This window comes from Antechinus flavipes, chromosome 1 (assembly GCF_016432865.1).
Source record: "Antechinus flavipes isolate AdamAnt ecotype Samford, QLD, Australia chromosome 1, AdamAnt_v2, whole genome shotgun sequence".
Lineage (NCBI taxonomy): Eukaryota > Metazoa > Chordata > Mammalia > Dasyuromorphia > Dasyuridae > Antechinus > Antechinus flavipes.
This window is the reverse complement of record NC_067398.1, coordinates 123492171-123512994: the sequence shown is the minus strand read 5'-3', so window position 1 is coordinate 123512994 and position 20824 is coordinate 123492171. Positions and strand designations below refer to the sequence as shown.

Here is a 20824-nt window from a genome sequence, read left to right as displayed (position 1 = left end):
TTATACTTGCAGGAAGCTGGAAAAGCAAGAAGGCATAAATGAAGATTAAACATTACAGCACATTTTAAATAGGAAGAGATACTTTGCTTCATGTTATTTAACTTGAAAGGGCAAAACAGTGTCTTAGCCACAAATTACAGAGAGAGAAAGAGAGAGAGAGAGATTGATTTAAGTTTAATATAAAGAAGAGTTTCCTAACAATTAATACCATCCCCAAAAGGTATGGCTTGCTTTGTGATGTAGAAGTCTAAGCAATTGAGATATTCAGGCAGATACTTAGTAACTCTTAGGTGAATTCTATAAAGGAATTTTGTCCTGAAGATAGGATTTAAAATTGATATTATCTAAGGTACTTTCTAATTATAAAATCCTGATTAAAGGAGGCAGTGGAGGAACACGAGAGACCTAAGTTTATAGTTCTCAAACTGTATTATTAAACTTTAAATAATCAATATTTATCTAAACACATACCTATTATAGGTACTTTTTTATTTAAGTATTAATCAAATGTCTGTTTTTAACACGTGATATAGAGATTTTTTTTTTTTAAGCTTTTCTCTGACTCTATTTTGTCTGATAATCTTCCAGATTTCTTTTGAGTATGATAGAATATTACCAAAAGTGAGAATGAATTTGGTGGTGGTGGTTTTTTTTTTTTTTTAAGTTGTAGTTGGTACATTTCTTTATTCTTAATTAATTTTCATTGTTTTTAGATCCAAGTAGATTTCAAGATTGTTGGAGACTTTCAGATGGCTTTGTAGCAGCTGAAGCTAAAACTATTCTCCCCCATCGAGCCAGATCCAGGTAGACTTTAGTGACAGGAGATTGTTATGGTTTTATTAGAATTAGTGTTTTTCTCTAAAACAATAACAATGAAAATCCATTTAAATTTTTTTGGTGTTAATTTGTTTCTAGACCAGACCTCATGGATAATTATTTGGCACTGGTACTTTCTGCTTTCATTACTAATGGACTTTTAGAGGTAAGTAAAACTATTACAAATAATATTTCAGGATTTATCTTATTTTTTAGATGATTTCTTCAAAACAGCAAAATTTACTTGATGTATATATAAAAATGAGAGTCAATATTAGAACAGTGGATTAGAAGTGAAACGACTCATTTTTGTTTTCTAGATAGTAAGAATTAAATAATTCTTTCATAGTTTAACTCATAAAATTGTTATAAGGAAGTATCAAATGAGCTAATTTACCTTAAAGAACTCTATAAATTATATAAAAATTAATTCAATTTAACACATATTCATTAAATACTTATTTTGTGCACAGCACCGTGCTAGATAAGATATACGATTCTACCTTCAAAGAACTTAATCATGTTGGTAGGGGTCTGCAAAACACAAATAACTACAATACAGAATTTGCCTTAATAACATCATAAGGAATTGCAAACAAATTACCTTGTGAAGTCCAAGAAGGTGAGAAATCATTATAGACTGTGGGAGATCAAGATAAGTTTTGTGAAGTAGTGACATTTGAGATGAACTGTAAAAGAATGTAAAAATTGTAAAAGAGTACAGAGGAACTGAGAAGGAGGGTATTCTGAATGAAAGAATACAAAAGATGCAAAGTGTAGGACCTCTTATGAAATTGTTTGATTTGGTAATTGACATATGTATAAGAAAATAATGAAAAAGCAACCTAATGATAACAAATAGTGAGGGTCTTGAATCCTAGGAAAAGAGTTTGAAATTTAAAATGAGTGATAATATGGTCATATTTACACAATTTTTGTTTTGCCTTTCTTGCTGTGTCAGCAATATCTATAACTGGGGGACTGTTTTATGTAAGCTCTATTTCTCCCATGAAGACTGATTCTCTCCACTATTGATGTTATTAGAGTTTAAATTTAGTTAAAGTTTAAATTCTATAGTCTGATAGCTTTTTTTGGACTGGCGTAACAAAGGAGATTAAAGGCTTAAAGTCCTACAGTCAGTTCTTTTGTGATTTGTAATATTGTGTTTCATTTTAAAGCTCATATTTTTATTAGAAAGTTTAGTTATTCTTTTTTTAAGTTAAGTTAAATTTTAGTTCCTTAATTTGTAAATAAAAATAATTGCTTTATTCAGTAAGTTTGCCTTAAAAAAAATTTCCCTAGTTTCCCTGGATTTACACTATGAAATGTGCTGCCCATGACTTAATGAGGGCCAGTAAGAATATGAGAAGATTTCTCAAGAGTGACTAAAAAGACCAATTAAGATTATGTACCATCAAATTATAATAGGTAAAATTAACCTGAGATATTACAGCATTTTTTTTCCCCCCAAAGGGTTTGGTTGAAGTAATAACAAGCAGTGATGACCATGTCTCAATTAGAGCTACAATCCTGTTAGGAGAACTTTTACATATGGTAAGTTTAGTGTCTTATGAATTCAGTATATTATTTAATTAAGTTCATGACTTTATGAATAATTGTATTTAGAATTAATTTTCCTTATAATTATTGGAGAGAGGGATATCTTTCTTCCACATGCCTCTTAATACTTTATATGTCACTGTGTAGTGACCTACTACATATGCTTAACTGAAGTCTTTCTTATTTCTTCATTTATCGTGGAGGTATCCCTGGGTTCTCAAACACAATGCTAGCAGAGTATAAATTCTGGCAGAATCTACAGAGCTGGAAAAAAAACCCTGCAAAAGTGGGATCAGGGAAAGACTTAGATTTGTTTGCCTTCAGAAGACTTCATTAGATAAATTCAGAGAGGATCATCATTAACTGGAAGGTGTTGGATTTTTCAGCTTTAACAGTTCTCAAAAACATTCTTTGAAATCAGAGTTACATGCTGCATTGGTGACTTGCACCAATAAATTCACAAATTATTATGGTCCATACTTTTTAGATTAACAAACATTTGGATGTTAGTCTTATACTCATTGTATAGATTGATATTCCCTAGCCATTCAATATCATAGCCATCCAAATCTTTACTTCTCTCCTAACTTCCCACTCCCAAAGCCAACAAACCACATGTAGCAGTTATCTAGTTGGATATGTAGCAGAAAACTCTTGGGGTCAGACTACTACAGTGTGTAAAGAAATTCATACAAAATTACCTTGTTTTACTTAGAAATGTATGTATATTTTATGTTTGGGAAAATTTTTGTTTTGCCTTTCTTGCTGTGTCAGCAACATCTATAACTGGGGGACTGTTTTATGTAAGCTCTATTTCTCCCATGAAGACTGATTCTCTCCACTATTGATGTTATTAGAGTTTAAATTTAGTTTAACAGACTGACATTTAAAGTCAATAATAGTTTGTTACATATACTATGTAAATTCTCTGTTAGGTGTTCAGGATACAAAAGTGATAAACTAATAGAACTTGCTCAAATTAACCAACATAATAGGGGAGAGAAGGGTCAAAATCAATAAGATTAGTGTACCTGGAAGGGATGAGTAAAAGCCCCCCCCCCCCCAAAAAAAAGGCATACTTTATGTCTGAATATAAAATAAGCCAAGAGTCTTTTTGTAATAGGTTGGCAAGTAAAATATGAGTAATTGCAAGTTAATGAACAACTAAAGAATAACTCATTTTGACTTCCTTTATCCCCTGTAATATTGATTAGATATTTTTGCTACTTCACTAAAGAGTTGCAGGCTTTGAAGTCTGACTTGGATTTGAAACCTGACCTAAGACTTCCTATAATAAGAATACACCCATAAACTTTTATTATTTTGTCTTATTTCCCCAGTGGGTATTCCAATATTGGCTTTCCAAAAGACAAGCCAAATCAAATTCTCATTAAATGTGTATTATTTCTATTCAAACTAAGAATTGTTTAAAATTTTTATGGTGAGAGTATGGTTTAGAATAAGTTAGGGCCAATGATATCAGACTCACACATACTCAGGTAAGAAGTTTTTAAAGAAGATAAATAATTTGAATTCATTTGAATGTCACTTTTAAAACTACATTGAATTAGACCTATGAATATTGAGCTATACATGATTTATTTGATGTAATATAGGTATAAATATATTTATTTTCCATATGCATATTTGTATATACACATATCCTCCACTGAAATCTACTCAAGATATCTCATCTTGGCATGGAAGTGACCTTGGATTCTTAAGCACAACTTTGGCAGGTCTTCCCAAGCTGGAAAGGTTTCAGATACAGATGCTTCTTGCCTGATTATGTCTATTGTCTGAAAATTAGCCTCAATGGTTTTGTAGAAGCTCTTCTTTAAATGCCTGGCTGCAAGATAATTTTATTTTTCAGCCACAACAGATGATAAAAGATTATTTTAAGGTATAGAAGCGTTGCAATCTGCATTAGTTAGAGGGAATTACCCCTACACTGATAAAGTTACAGACCATTTAAGAATTGAAATCAGCATTTCAGAATTTAGGGATTTATGGTGTATTCATATGGTATTTGTTTTTAGGCAAATACAATCCTTCCTCATTCACATAGCCATCATTTGCACTGTTTACCAACGCTAATGAATATGGCAGCATCCTTTGACATCCCTAAGGAGAAAAGACTGTAAGTATTAGTTGTACAAGACTTTTAAAGATACTTAGCACATGTAAATTTCATTATAATTATTTTAAGGTCACAAATATGGTATTTATGACCATTTTTAGTGCATATAAGAAAAAAGCCTTAACAAAATACAAAAACAGTATTTCTTTTGTAGATTACATAATTGATATGACAGTAAAATCACATCAGGATTCTTTTATTCTTTTGCTATGAGTTGTTTAGGGGTCATTCTTGAAAAAAAAAGAATTTATTTTCAACAATCATAATTAAAAAAAATAAGTAGTAGTGGAGAATTTGATTTTTTTTAAAGTATATCATTTTAAACATTGTAAACATGAAACCAAAATTGTATTATAGATACACACAGTTCTGTAAATTCTCAGTACTGAAATAGGCATAGAAGTTTGCAAAACTGAGAAAAAAATTAAAAAAGAAAGTTACACCATCACTGCAGTTGTAATGCTTAAAACTTGGACCAGGAGGTGAGAAAGAGAGCTAAGGTTAAAAGGGGGGAAGGTGGGCTTTTTCTTGGTTTGGTATAGATTCACCATAGGGAATTAGAGAGTTATTTCAATTTAACTTCATTTATCCTTTCCTCATCCATATTTTAAAAATTTAAATGACTGTGCTTTGGCAATCAGTACTGCACTTTTATGTCTGCTTTCTTGTTTAGTTCCACATCTACCACCTCTTACTTTTCGAAGAGTATTCTACATTTTTAGGACTGAAAGTGTGAGCCAGATTGCTAATAAATTTTGTAGCCCAATTGCATTACTTGTTTGGAAAAATTTATAGAGTTAATATTAGTGATTTTTTAATAGAAATCCAAAGTAAAATGTGGCCCCATCACTATTTCTTGAATTAGAATTCTAAAAACTGTAGTCTGATTTACCATAGTAAGAACTTAAACTAAATTTATGCTTTGTCATAGTAATAACTACAGATTTTTTTTCCTTATTAGACGAGCCAGTGCTGCTCTGAACTGCTTAAAACGCTTTCATGAGATGAAGAAACGAGGACCTAAGCCTTATAGTCTTCATTTAGATCACATTGTTCAGAAAGCGATGGCATCACACCAAAAAAGGGATCAATACCTCCGAGTTCAGAAAGATATTTTTGTTTTGAAGGTATTTATGTGAAGCCTAAATTTAAGTGATTTTGACTTGTGATATTTCTTGATTCAAATGACATATGTAATTTTATTTTTTAAATATTTTAATTTTCATAATTCTCATTTTCTTAATGTTACTTTCAACTTTAATAGTTTTGGATACCACTTTGATATCTATTATTAATTCATATTCTTAAACGATAAACTTTTTTTGGTGAGAAGGACTCATTGCAAATTTGGTTTTTAATTTTGTGTATATCTAATTTGCTGCAAAATAATTTTTCTTCCCATTTTTTAAAATAATGGTTCAGGATACAGAGGAAGCTCTCATGACTAATCTTAGAGACAGCCAAGTTCTTCACCATAAAGAGAATCTTGAATGGAATTGGAATCTCATAGGCACCATTCTTAAGGTAGGACAAGTACTTTGTGATTTGATGAAATGAGTTTAAGTACATATTTCTTATTGCTTCACATCCTATTTTTGATTGTTGGTTTTTAATGCCTCCATAAATATTTAGGAATTGCTGGTTTGTGAGACAGTTTCTACATAATCGATTATCTTTTTTCTAGTGGCCAAATATAAATCTAAGAAACTATAAGGATGAACAATTACACAGGTATGTAAGAATTACATAAATTCACTACTTAGGAAATATTACCATATAGTTGTTAAAATTAGTCATTGAGTATCATATACAACTTATATTTATTTTCTTTTAATATTAGGAAATGTATAGGTCTGTATGGCCATGGGTAAGTCAATATCTGAATGTTCCAGGCAACTCTCTAAAACTAATTTACAGACAAGTCTCTTTTTTGTAGCATCATTATGTGGAAGTTCTCCACACTGATGAAAATAATATTTTAATTGGAATAGATAAATTCATTAATTTGGACATAGTGAGTTGGGGTATTTTGTTTGTTTTTAAGTTCATAAATAGGCTGTGGTATATATGCTTCATGTAAACTTTTAAAATTCAGGAGATTTCTTATCTTTTGAAAATATATGATTTTGATTTCAGTTTTGCTACAGATTAATCAGTTTAATAATTCAATAATTCGTGAATTTCTCATACTGACAGAGTAGTGTAGACTGTCACGACACAATGATAACAGGCACTCAGTGTCTATTATTAATTTTTATAATGATTTGCTAGATTATTTTCAACCTGATTTTCTCTATACTACCAAAACTGGTGATGGTTTTTAACCTGCATCAGGAACTTCATTTTATTCTCCCCTTAAGTGATTTGTAGGCAATCCTTAACCACCCAATCTTTTTCTCTGCCCTTCTCCCCTGCCCCTGAGCCCAAGAGCCAATCTCCTTATTTCCTAAAGAGCAAGCCTGGTAATTGTGGGAAGTCTTAGATGCTCAGGACAGAGGTTAGGAGCCCTCATCTAAATCATTCCATTGACAGAACATAAAATTTTTCTCATGAGAAATGCTAAAATTCAGTTAATTTAAGCCATTTGGGGATAGGGAAAATTTAATATTTGTAAGATTTTCTTTCATAGAAAAATACATTTTTTAATAATTTAAATTTTCTACCCTGTTTTAATGATGATTGATATATATGAGACATCCATGTCATTTACATTTTTGGTTAATTATAATAAAAATAATATGAGTTAACATTTCTTTAAAATTTGCAAAGCTTTTTATTTATTCTCTAGAAGATAGGTGCTGGTATTATTTTCTTTCTACAAGTGAGGGTTTGAGAGAGTTATAGTAACTTTGACAGGGTAACATGAAGAGGAAGTGTCTGAGGGAGCATTTTTACTTGATTCTTCCTGACTCCTAGCTTTATTTATCCATTACTTCACTTAACAAACACTCCCTATGGTTCTGATGATAGTTAAATCTGAGAAATATGTGTAATAACATTGTACTGACAAAACAGTGATTCAAAAAAATTGTATATACACAAAACATACACACACATGTACTTCCATTCAGAATCCTGTCCTATAAACTAAGACACTGATCTCTCTTCTGTAGCAAAAAAGTGACATTTGATGACAAACTGGCAACATAGAGCATTAACAAAATATTTTAAGCATCTGTGATTTTTTTGTGTAGGGAATTCTCAGTATTGAAATTCTTCTCAGTGAGTGTCACAACCTCTATAATTAGGTAAGGCACTAAGAAGTTGCCTAAGATTAAGTGATTTTCCCAGGGTCACACAGATGATGAGTTTCAAAGATGAGTTGTGAACTCAGGTCTTAATGACTCTTAAGTCAAGCATTATGACCTTTGTGCTTATCTTTGATAAAATAAACTATAGTAATCATCAAATTGAATTATTTCAAATTCACTTCTTTTGTTTTGTTTTGTTTTTTGCTAATTTGTTGATCATGGAAACTAAGAAATCAGAATTTTGAAATTTGCTTAGTGTTACACATGACATGATTTTGTAGAATCATAGGAAAAACATCTTTTGTACTAGATAGGAAGATTGACATCTAAGACCCTCAATAATTGCTCCCTCATCTGTCTAGCCTCATTCACTGTTTTATAACGCCTGTTTTTTTTTTTTTTCCTAGCTAAGTCCTTTTCAACTTTGTAGTTTCTTTCATATGTTTTGTCATAAAATTCTTAGGTTCCAGTACTACTGGTTAGAGCAGGGGTGGAAGCCTTTATGGTACCAAGGACCATTTAGGTATTTATGACATCATTCATGGGCCAGAAAAAAAATTGTCAAATAACTCAAGCAGTAGGAGGTTGTTGTGCCTATAGTTACCTAGCCAGGGTCAAGACTAAATGATTTTGCAGGTCTTTTACGATCTAGACATACTCCAATTCTGATTTAGCATGAACTATGCTACTTAGCATTTTTATCAATAACCTGGATAAGTAAATAGATAATTGCATCCATCAAATTGCAGCTGGACAAAAAAAACTCATAGGAATAATTGATATTGGCCAACAGTCAGGATTTTAAAAGAATATCTTTAGAATATTGAGCTAATATTTATCTGATGAATTAGGGATAAATCTCTTTAACTTGGGTTCAGAAAATCATTTCACAAATACAAAATGAGAAAGACTTGCCTAACTTGGAAATGAAGATCATAAGGGCAAAAGGGATGTAAAGGTAAGGAGGTTGTGTGAGATAACTGTACTGTGAGCAGTTTGATTTGGCAGTTCCCAAAATGAATTCAATCTTACGTTGCCCTAGTTGAAGACTTTCTAGAATATTTGTTCAATTTTGAGTGCTATAAATTAGAAAAGATGTTGGTATATATTTATGAGCTAAGAATTGTCCGTGGTAGGGTAATAAAGAAGGTCCTGAAACTTTTTAAAGTACATTTGAAAGAACTGAGTATCTTCATTTAATTTAAAAAAAGATTTCAAGGAACAGGTGATGACTCTCCTTAAGTATTTAAAGGGATTGTTTTATGAAAGAGTGTCTTAACTTATTCTAGTCTCAGATGGCAAAACTAGTACTGGTTAGAAATTTTAGGAAGACTTTTTAGGCTTGATGTAAAGAAAAAATTCCCAATAATACATAATAATAGCTCTATATCCAAGAGTAGAATTTTCCCTCTTTTTCAGATCTTCATGTAAAGTTTAGTGATTGGCCACTGAGGTGTCTGATTTTGTAAATTACATTTTAGGAATTATACCAAAAGGTATTTTAGTAAAATAGAAATATTGATGTAGTGTATTCCCTTCTCAAGATTTTATTCATAGTGGTCCATTTTTAGTTCATGGGCCATACAAAATAGGAGGCAGGCCAGATTTGGCCCTCATGGCTATGATTTGGAATCCCTGCTCTTCACCCTCTACAGTGAAAGGAAAGGAGTAAGCTAAGAGAATTCAATGATTTTCCCCAATAAATAGTGTAAAAATAGGATTTGATCTTATGTCTTCTATCAACATGGCCTTTTATGCACTACAAATTATTTTAGATTTAGAATGATTATTCCATTGTGAGAAAATTCTAACTTTCTAATCTTAATCTTAGGTTTGTACGACGATTACTTTATTTTTACAAGCCCAGCAGCAAACTATATGCCAATTTGGATCTGGATTTTGCCAAGGCCAAGCAACTCACAGTTGTGGGTTGCCAGTTTACAGAATTTCTTCTTGAGTCTGAAGAGGTGAGAAATATTTTTCTTATCAATATTCATTAGATCAAATGCAAGAATAAGGAAAACATTGGTTTTAATATATTCAGAATCTAATATCAAGGGGATATTAGAAAAATATAAGCTATAAAAATTTCTGTTTTCCGTATAAAACAAAATCTGATGATTCCTACAAGATTTTGTACAGTGGCTAGATTCTGTGGCTATAGCATTCAATTTGCCAACTTTAACTTGCTTTGACCTTTGTGTGAAGAATTTTCTCGTACTTCCCATACATGAAATATCTTCCATCACCTTGTCCTTTATTAATTTTCATTCCTGCTTGTCTTCCCATATCACCAGAAGCCAGGGAAAGAATCTAAAGGCAGGTGTAGAGAAAGTTTTATAACTATGCGTGTTGACAAAGGTAATGTAGATCCCCTACCAACGGTCATTGAAAAGATAGTTACCTATTGGATTCACCTCTGGCACTCTGATTTCTTTCTCTTTTCAGTAATACTGCATAACTATAAAATGATTTTTTTATGCAGTAAAGAATCTTTTCATTCTTGATTAGAATTGGAAATGACTTTTCTTCTTCTCCCCCTTAAATATTAACTCCTTATGGTCAGGGATTGTTTTTAATTTTGAAGTATTTAACCTAAGCATGAATCTTTCCAGTAAGATGAATGCCTTTCTGGGAAGGTAGCTTCTTAGTATTCTAGCCTTCTTGCACTGACCATTGATCCCTCTCAGCACTCTCTGTAGTTCCTTATAGCTCCACCTTCACCAGTTATCTAATCCCTTTCCTCCTCTCCCCTCAGCTTCTAGCTACACATACCCTGGGAGTCCTTCACCCAGAGGCTGCTCTAGGATTATCATCCACAAGAACTCAATCCTCAATGATAAACATTCTTATCCTATGCCCATAATTCTAAACAGCTCACCCATCCTCACTCCATTCTCTGTCCCTTAATACCTGGCTTTTTTTATTCCCTTTTCCTTTAACTAAGTACCCCACCCCATCCCACCCCATGTACTCTTCTAAAGCTTCCTACCCCTTCCACTGTTCTTTCTTCAATGTCTGCTTCATGAGAACAAACTTGCTTTTATCTTAAATCTTTTCTTTTCTCATTCTTTCTATCTTCTTGCACTGAGACTGGGCCACTTATTCCAACACAGGTTATACTTTCAGCTTCTCTTTCTCCCCAAAACTCATTCACTTATAGCACTGAGAGAGTTGGAAGAGTCCTTGCTTTCCCACTTAGGCTTCTAGGCTGTCATTTGAGGTTCATTTTATCTATATTTACCATGCAGACATGATTCTGGTAACTGTTATCTACTGATTTCTCCAATATCTGGCTTGTACATAGTTTTGCTTTTTTTCCCAGGTCATAATAGGGGGACTTCAATGTACATTTTGATACTTTCTTAAGGATCCTTGTCTTCTACTTCCTAGGACCTCCTCATACCCTTGATCTTATCATCCACATTTTTTTTTTTTTTTTTTTTTGGTACTAAGATGAATTAGTACCAAAGAACCTTATTTAATTTACTAACCTTTTCCCTTTTCATTATTTCTCTTTTCTTTAGGATGGACAAGGATACTTAGAAGAACTAGTAAAAGATATTGTTCAGTGGCTTAGTTCCTCATCTGGAATGAAACCTGAACGAAGCCTTCAGAACAATGGTTTACTGAGTACCCTTAGTCAACACTACTTTTTATTTATTGGAACACTTTCCTGTCATCCTCATGGAGTTAAAATGCTAGAAAAATGCAGTGTATTTCAGTGGTGAGTATCCTATAGTTTATTTTTTCATATAATCAAATTTGTTTTTTATTCTGTTTAAAAAAAAAAAAAACTTGTGCTTTTGTGTTTGGCTAAAATGTACATCTGGTCACTTAAATATTTAAGAAATACAAAAATTAAATAGAAATAATCAGTTTCCTGTTGTGTATTACTCTATTTCATATACAAAATTGATGCTAACATCTTTATTTTTCTTACTTTCTCCCTAGTCTTCTTAATCTTTGTTCCTTGAAGAACCAAGATCACTTATTGAAACTGACAGTTTCAAGTTTGGACTATAGCAGAGATGGATTGGCCAGAGTTATCCTTTCCAAAATCCTAACTGCAGCTACTGATGTGAGTGTAACATAGCAAAGAAACATACATTTTATGAACAGCCTAAAACAATAAATTTAAAATTATTTGGAAAAATAATTGGAAATTTGGTGGTCACCTTAATAACTTGTACATTCTTTTTTTATACTTCTAACATATCTGAACCAATATCTGTACTATAGTTCCTAATATGCAATGAATACTTCAACTCCTATTTTCTTCTCTTTTCAATAGCTATCTTCTATGTCTAGAATGTACTCATTCCTCTCTTCTGCCTTTTAAAAATTCTAACTTATTTTAGAGTTCAGCTCAAGTGCTTCCTTTTACAAGAAGTTTCTTTTCCTGATTCAACTCCTAGTGCCCTCCCTCCTCAAATTGTTTTGTATTTGTATGTGTTTACACACATTTTGTCATTAAATAAAATCTTAAGTTCCCTGAGCACATGGACTTTTTTATTTGACTTTTTGTCTCCTGCATTTACTATTATATTTGGATGACCTATATCCAAAGAGGTCTTAATTTACTTCATTTGACACATGATATAGAGGATAAAATATCTTCTTAACAGAAATGATAATCATTCTTGACACTTTGTGTGTGTGGTTTTTTTTTTTGTCTTGACATGATTCCTATAATTAGCATTGTGTTTCATGCCACAACAAAAATATTTCAGTGTAGATGAGCACAGTGACAAAGAGACAAAGTACTTCTTATTAAAATGATATGAAAAGTCAGAATCTTGAAGAAAGACAAGCATATTTAATAAATTTCTCGTTTTTTTTTTTTTCTTTTTTTTACAGGGCTGTAGGCTGTATGCAACAAAGCATTTAAGGGTACTGTTAAGAGCTAATGTAGAGTTCTTCAGTAACTGGGGCATTGAATTACTAGTGACTCAACTTCATGATAAAAATAAAACTATTTCCTCGGAAGCTCTTGATATCTTAGATGAAGCATGTGAAGACAAGGTGAATATATTTTCTTTTAGTTATGAAATACTTGAATGTGAATGAAAAAAATTCTTCATTTTTAAAAATGAGATTATTTTATAACTAAATTTATTTCTCAATTTGAGTGAATGATTGATTAAGCTAATTATTGGTAATTGGAGTTTTTGACTAATTGATAATTTGTCTCTTTCTTTTTAGGCCAATCTTCATGCTCTCATCCAGATGAAACCAGCTTTATCTCATCTTGGAGACAAAGGTCTGCTTCTCCTTCTTAGGTAAACATTAAGCAAAGGTTTTATTTTCTTGGATTTGGAGTTTTTCTTGTGTTTATTGGTTTGCTTTTCTCACTTTCATCAACTCTGTTGCTCTTTATAGAATGTGTATAATAAGACTATTAAGAAAATTCTGGAGAATTATAAAATATGCCATTTCCCTTAGCAAGTCTTTGTCTATATTCTGCAAAGAGAATATATTTCAAAATTTTGGATGCTCATCAGTTTTAAAATAGTTTCTAACTTCATGTACTCCTTGTTTTTGTTTTTTATTTTTACTTTCTTATATTTTATTTTTCTCTTTCTTACTATGTAGTCTCATATATATCAAAGAAGGTTTTGTTAGATTGTACTGAATAGAATTCTAGGTAGGAAATTTGATTTTATGACTGTACCTGTATGCTTTTAGATGAATCATTTAGATGCTTGAAATATCAATTACCTCACCTGGAAAATGATATGATTTAATTAATTAATTTCCAAGGTCAATTTCACCTGTTAAATATTATGACTATAGTTTCATTTATCTGTTTGTAAAGAATTTTTAAAGTATCTTATGATTAAAGGTACTGTAAAAATGGAAGAATCCTCCATTTCTTAGTTATGGAAGATATATCCCTTAAAGGTAGAACTTTACAGATTCTGGGTATTGAATTTTTAATTTCTTCTATTTTATAGATTTCTATCCATTCCGAAGGGATTTTCCTATCTAAACGAGAGGGGTTATGTAACAAAGCAAATGGAAAAATGGCAAAAGGTAATGTTTAATTAAATCAGAAGATAAAAGGTTTAGAATTTTGGAGGTAGGAAGTTACAAATTAGATACAGTTAGAAGGCTTTAAACAATCTATGTCATGTATTACTATTAGCATTGCATTTCATGCCACAATAAATTACTTTATACTTATCTATGAAATTGATATTAAATTTCCATAACTACAGTTTTCTGAATGAGGTATAAAAATACAGTCTTACAGAGATCATTTTTCTAGTTCTTTATACTTAGCAGGGATGTACACATTTCTCATAAAAACTTCATGTCTTATTGAACATTAAAATCATTATATTCTAGAGGGTTTTTTTTTTTTATGGGTTACATTCTATAGCATTTTATGGCTGTTTTATGCCAAAAATACATAAATACCTCCTCTAAACTAAGGAAGTAAGAAACCCAATAAAGCAAATACACCAATGTTGACAAAATTTACATAAGGCTGTTATGATAAAGACATTTTTACTTAGGCATGTAAAATAGGATAGAGATTTTTATGCAGCAGATTGAAAAAATTTTTTAAATTTTGGATTTCTTCTAGGATCAGTTAATTTACTTTTGCTGTGTTCCCTTTAGAATATCTTTTTTTTTTTTAAAATGTATTGAGTATTTTATTTTATTTTTTTAATAATTATAACTTTTTATTGACAGAACCCATGGTAGGATAATTTTTTACAACATTATCCCTTGTACTCACTTCTGTTCCAATTTTTACTCTCCCTCCCTCCACCTCCTCCCCAAAATGGCAAACAGTCCTATACATGTTAAATATGTCACAGTATATCCTAGATACAATATATGTGTGCAGAACCAGACAGTTCTCTTGTTGCACAGGAACCCTTTAGAATATCTTTAAAAATTTAACAAATGAGCATTACACAGATGCATATAGGCACTTAAAAATCATGAACAAATGGAAATTTACATATTTATATGAATTTTTCAAGTGTTTTAAAGTTTAAAGGAAGTGTTGACTTCCTGTAGTCTTTTCTGTTGACATTGTGGAGTACTAATACTGTGTTATCTTTTAGGAATACAATTCAAAATATGTTGAATTAATTGAGGAACAGCTTAATGAAGCACTTACAACCTATCGCAAACCAGTGGATGGTGATAATTATGTTCGTCGAAGTAACCAAAGGTACTTACAGAAATAATTCATGCATCAATACAATTAAATAGTAATAAGTTAAATTTTGTTCTGATTATATTTCTATCTATCTAATCTTGTTTAATTGTGCCTTAAATGTAAAAATCATTAAGCAAATGTCTGATTTTCTTTGACTAATATCAGTAATATTTTTAATTAGAACATACTTAGAATGAATCACGTAGGTTTCATCAAAACATTTTTGTTATGTTAGATTACAGAGACCACATGTTTACCTGCCCATACACCTTTATGGACAACTAGTGCATCACAAAACAGGCTGTCATTTGTTGGAGGTACAGTAAAATTTTAATTATCTTTTAGATTAGTTTATGGAACGTGGCTGAATTTTAAAACATGGATTTGTGAAGATGTATTTAGAAAAGAACATAAAGTAGCAGTAAATTCAGTGGTATAATTAGATCTTTCATGATTGATGAAAAACATTGATAGGTTTCAACACATTTTTACATTTCACTATTTGCAGTATACTTATCTCAGTCTTAATATAGATATAGTAATGAATACAGATAAAGCTAGGTTCTGAGTTTTTATTGGAATATACAGAATGCCTGATAATTCCTTCTGCCAATATAGGTATCTTCTCTATCCTCTACATCATATAGTCTTGGAGAGTTTCCTGGAAACCCTTAATTAAATAGTTAAAATTTCCCAGGATGACACAGCCATATAGTCTCTGAGAGTAGAATGTATTTTCTTGATTCCAAAGCCTAAGCCTGTCCATTGTCCTACCCTACACATTCCCCCTGCATCTCTTTATATCTGTATGTATATACTTATACATGTATGTACTTGTACATGTATGGGCATATTTTGTGTGTGTGTGTATAATAACAAATGTCAGTCTTTACAAGATAAATACATTGCCTAAACTTAAGAACAAAACAGAAATATGAGTATATTGTGCAGAAATTTATTGTGTATGTGTATGTGTTTATGTGTATACACAAATTTATGTGAGTATATAGAGTTAGGCACATGTGATTTCTTTCATGGCTAGGCCAACCTCTGTTCAGATGATTATTTGTGCTTTATAGATTAATAGTAAAATATATGACAGCATGAGTGCATAACAAGGCTGTTTTGAAATACTAGGCCATAAAGAGACAGCACAAGAAAAGGGAAGTGAATGGGATGAAAGTAAGAGCAATTTGTGAAGTAGTTGTGAAAAAGGACACTACAAATTAAAAAGAATTCATAAGTGCAAGCTTTTAACTTTGATATTTGGAATTTGAAAAACTTATTTATTGTTGATACTGTTTATGTAATCTAGCAAACAATTTAAAATTGGGAGTTAATAGCAATAAAGAAAATCAAATATATTGTTGTTAAGTGTTTTTCCTTACTTCCTTATCTAGAGTGTTGTTCCAGATCTCAGTTACACTATTCGTTCACCAATGTTGGATAAGTGGGAAGGAGTAAAGCAGCTGAAAGCAGCTCTTTGGGCCTTGGTTAGTATTTAATTAGTATGTGATGAATATATGATAGCTTTGCCATTTTCTAAGTTCTTTACCTTTTTCTTTTAGTAGTATGTTATCTTATAGCTCTCAGTGAAATTTCTGTTATCAGGCTTAATTTTTCAAGACAAACTGCTTTCATTAATTTAAGTGTTATGTTCATTCTGAAAAGCAGACCCTTTCACAATAATCTTTTTTGAAGACTGGTTTTGCCTGGGAAAAACTTTTTTATATTTGTTTTAATTCCTTTGTTATCAGGAGTTTGTTGCATTTATAGAAAAGGGTTTATTTTATATCTTTCTGTTTCCCCAAGTTTATTGAAAAGCCTCTGTTTTGCAATCCTATCTAATAGTAAAAGAATTTATTGTTATTTTTTTAATTCTAGGGTAATATCGGCTCATCAAACTGGGGTCTTAACTTGCTTCAGGAAGAGAATGTGATTCCAGATATAATGGCATTAGCACAGCATTGTGAGGTTCTCTCCATTAGAGGGTGTGTATTTTTTAAATAGCAGTTCTTATATTTCTTTAGCATAAAATACTTTGATCATTAGATAATAAACCTCAAAAATATTTGACTCATAATTTCATAACTACTGTAACTAAAATGTTGACTATAAAGTTACTCTCTGTCTTACAGATCTTTTGTGATAAAAAGAACAGTTTAGATAATGACTTTCATTAGAAAATATTTATTCTAACTTTCTTGTTTATTGATAAGGAAACTGAGACCCAATGAAGTGAAATGACTTGCTTCAGGTCTCACAGGGAATAGGCTTATCAGGGGCCAATATTTCTGTCTCTTGATTCCTAAGAATTACTATAAATCTCAACAAATTGATGTCAGATAAATAAAGAAACTTGCTTAATAGAAATCACAGATTTAATTCCATTCTGGTCTCTTCCTAGTCCAATTCATTTTTTACACAGATATAATAAGTAAAGTAAAAGAAAGATTGATCTATGGTCAATACAGGTTTGACCATAATTTCATGAATTTTTTTCTGGTCATGTTGGTTTACAATTTAGCAGTTAATCCATCGTCTTCCCTCTTTCCTATACCTCGTATCAAATTATTTGCTAGGTTTTGTCAATACTATTTCCACCAGTTCTGTTTAATTCCATTCTCTCCATTCCCACAACTACCATCTTATTATTTTTAAAAATACATTATTTCAATAGCTTGTCTCAAATCTCTTTTCTCATTTTTATCATTCATTACTTGCCTTTACATGTTCTGTAGTTTCAGCATATTGATCATCCTTCTCTTCTTACGTGATGTTCCATCTTTAGACTTTAGTAAAAGTTTTGCTCGTATTTAGAATATATTTTTCTTCCACTTCTTAAAGTATTTCTTTTTCAAGACTCATTCTTATTCCCCCAATTACTGGCATATAATTGTTGTTGTTGTCATCCTTCATTTTCAAAGATGACTAAAATGACATCGCTGGCATATAATAAATCTTTAATAAATGCTTACTGGATCAATAAAGGAACTTATCCTGCCATGTTCAGTAGTGATTTATTGAATTAATCTTCTAGGGTAAAAACTTGTTTGCTTGGTATATGAAGCTCTCTATAACCTAACTCTAGTTTAACTTTCTAACCTTATTTCACATTACTTCATACGTTTGTCATTCTAGCAAAACAGGGCTATTAACTGGCCTCTAAAATAGTCATCTCCAAAGTAGAATATATTTATGAGAATTTGGGGGACATGGGAAGAAATAAAATAAAAAAAATATTTCTAAAGGATTTTAAATTTTCTTTTGTCTTAATTCTAAAATTTAAAATTTTGTTTAGGAGATACTGATTTTTTTATTCCTTATTTTTTCATCTGAAGTCATTTTTGATGGATCTGTTTTTATGTTTTATAAAATTATATATTTTAAAATTATTTTATATTTATCACATATATGTAACTATTATATAAATTATACAATTTTATATTTTATTATATAAAAATGCATCTACCTATTTATTGATTTAAGTAGCTTTAGTATAAATTTTTTTTTCCTTTTCTTTATTTTGTTTTGCTGAAGCAATTGGGGTTAAGTGACTTGCCCAGGGTCACGCAGCTAGAAAGTGTTAAATGTCTGAAGTCAGATTTGAACTCAGGCCCTCTTGACTTCAGGGCTGGTGCTCTAACCACTGTACTATTTAGCTATTCCTTTAATATAAATTTTCTTTATGAAATTATATTTTCAATGTATTTTTGGCAGAAAAATTGTGTGATCCTAGGTAATAAACAGTAGATCTCTAATACCTGTGATACACATATTTAAATCCTTGTTATCTCATGAATGATGGGGATAAGTATGTTAAGAATATATTGTAGTGATGGTTGGTAGTAATTCTTCTAGAAGAGGTGCTATTACATAACTTGTTAGGGGGAAGACAGAAAAGAGATTAAACAAGAGTCTCAAAATTTAAAGAGAGGTTTCTCTCATACTCTTAGTGCAGTGCCTGGACCTATTCTTATCCAGGATTCAAGATGAAAGTAGCTTTAAATAGTATCACCATTTGTAATTTTTGAGTAGTTTGATTTTTTTTTTTTGTACCATTTGTGTACATCTTTAACTTTACTTTTCTCTTGATCATCTTCAACTGTAGTTCACATCTCTAAAACGATTTTAGAACTAGAAAATCTTCATGGTGATAGCAAAAGCATGCATTCACGTGCATACACACACACGCATATATGCATACACACATGCATGTAGCCAGGAATGTAGTGATTCATGAAACGTTTTCCTTTTCCTTGCATGATCACATTACCAAAATAGAAGAAGCAACATAGGATTGGTCCTGATATCTAATAAAAGGATGGGAAAATTCAAGTAGCTCTAAAATATAGCTTATTTCAGGACTTTTATGTCCAATGGCTTTTTAAAGGGAGATATAAACAAACAGAGTAATTGTTTATTTATGGAAAATTCCTTTTTCATTTAAATTGTTGGTTCTAAAAAAATATTTCATATTTTTGCATCACAATCTGTACAGAACCTGTGTCTATGTGCTTGGTCTGATAGCCAAAACTAAACAAGGATGTGATATTCTAAAATATCACAATTGGGATGCTGTGAGACACAGTCGAAAACAACCATGGCCGGTAGTTCCAGATGACATGGAGCAACTCTGCAATGAACTTTCTTCTATTCCAAGCACTCTAAGTTTAAATTCTGAGTCCACCAGTTCTAGACATAATAGTGAAAGTGAATCTGCACCATCAAGTAAGCATCATTATGATTCAATTAAATAAAGTTAAAATTAATCATTTGCATGCAAAATTTTTAACTCTTATGATATAGTTTTGTTCTTAATCATGAAAATATTTTCATTTTAAGGCAACTGGTGTAAACTTTCTGAGATATGTCTCATATTTAGCAGCAACGTCCTATTAACAATTACACATCCCCTTACTACAGAACCAGGGTTTTTTAGCATGTAGTCCATGAACTTAAAAAAACATTTTAAAAATAACTATATTTCAATGTAATTGGTTGCTTTCATAACCCTATGTATTTTGTTTAATCTATTAAAAATATTATTCTGAGAAAATATCTTATAGCATCTTATGAAACCATTGGATTTCATGACACACCAAAAAACTCTACTCTAGACAATGCAAACACAATGACCAGGCATTTTCTCATTACTCTGGAAATACCTTCAAATTCCTCCAGAATTTTGTAATAGCATTTCCCAAAAGAGCGCGCACCCCATTTTCCCTTCCCTTCCTCTTAAATCATAATATACTTTGCTTTTAACCCGCGCTTCCTTCCAAGTTGAGAACTTGGCCATAGAGAGTGATAAGAAATGAATTCTTTAAGTTGCTTGCAAGTCAGGGTTATTTGAGCTTCAAAGGAAGGTATTCAAGGAATTCATTCCATAGGTTTTTATCCATAGTCCATGTGAAAATCTATCTGCATATTCCCCCCCATTATTGTTTCAAGAGTAAACTGTAGAATCTTGACTATCATGGGGTAAGGCTTTTTTAGTATTCTGCCTATACACTATAGGAATTTAGCATCAATTATTGTTTTCACTCCCCTCTCACATCTTTTCCTTTACTTGGTTGCTGTTGCTTTGGGCTTAATGGGTGAAGCATTATAGGATATAGTGTGGAGCTGTTTGGAATACCTTTCTAGCTTCTGCTTTTTTGGCACATTATTTTGTTGTTTTCTTCCTCTGTTACTTCCTACTTCCACCTACAGAATAGATGGACTTTATGTATTATGACAGTTGCTATTAGTCTGGGGAGTAAAGTGTAATTAGAACTAAGTAAAGTCACCCCTACAATTTAGCTACAAATTCCTGAGTGGCACTAATGTTAAAATTTACAATGTGTAACTTTGTTGAAGGTTCACATATGGCAC

General features: G+C 31.3%; 1 protein-coding gene across 1 annotated transcript in view; it reads left to right on the top strand.

The window, feature by feature from the left end:
- The window catches only part of RICTOR (RPTOR independent companion of MTOR complex 2), a 118553-nt gene that overhangs the window by 77236 nt on the left and 20493 nt on the right, over nucleotides 1–20824 (top strand). Inside the window, exons 13-30 of the mRNA XM_051990217.1 lie at nucleotides 714–804; nucleotides 916–982; nucleotides 2290–2370; nucleotides 4416–4516; nucleotides 5478–5643; nucleotides 5939–6040; nucleotides 6201–6247; nucleotides 9599–9734; nucleotides 11295–11494; nucleotides 11722–11848; nucleotides 12628–12792; nucleotides 12973–13049; nucleotides 13725–13803; nucleotides 14850–14959; nucleotides 15183–15264; nucleotides 16348–16440; nucleotides 16832–16938; nucleotides 19449–19678. Of these exons, the coding sequence (XP_051846177.1) occupies nucleotides 714–804; nucleotides 916–982; nucleotides 2290–2370; nucleotides 4416–4516; nucleotides 5478–5643; nucleotides 5939–6040; nucleotides 6201–6247; nucleotides 9599–9734; nucleotides 11295–11494; nucleotides 11722–11848; nucleotides 12628–12792; nucleotides 12973–13049; nucleotides 13725–13803; nucleotides 14850–14959; nucleotides 15183–15264; nucleotides 16348–16440; nucleotides 16832–16938; nucleotides 19449–19678 (2061 nt within the window). The remainder of the gene's footprint in view (nucleotides 1–713; nucleotides 805–915; nucleotides 983–2289; nucleotides 2371–4415; nucleotides 4517–5477; nucleotides 5644–5938; nucleotides 6041–6200; nucleotides 6248–9598; nucleotides 9735–11294; nucleotides 11495–11721; nucleotides 11849–12627; nucleotides 12793–12972; nucleotides 13050–13724; nucleotides 13804–14849; nucleotides 14960–15182; nucleotides 15265–16347; nucleotides 16441–16831; nucleotides 16939–19448; nucleotides 19679–20824) is intronic.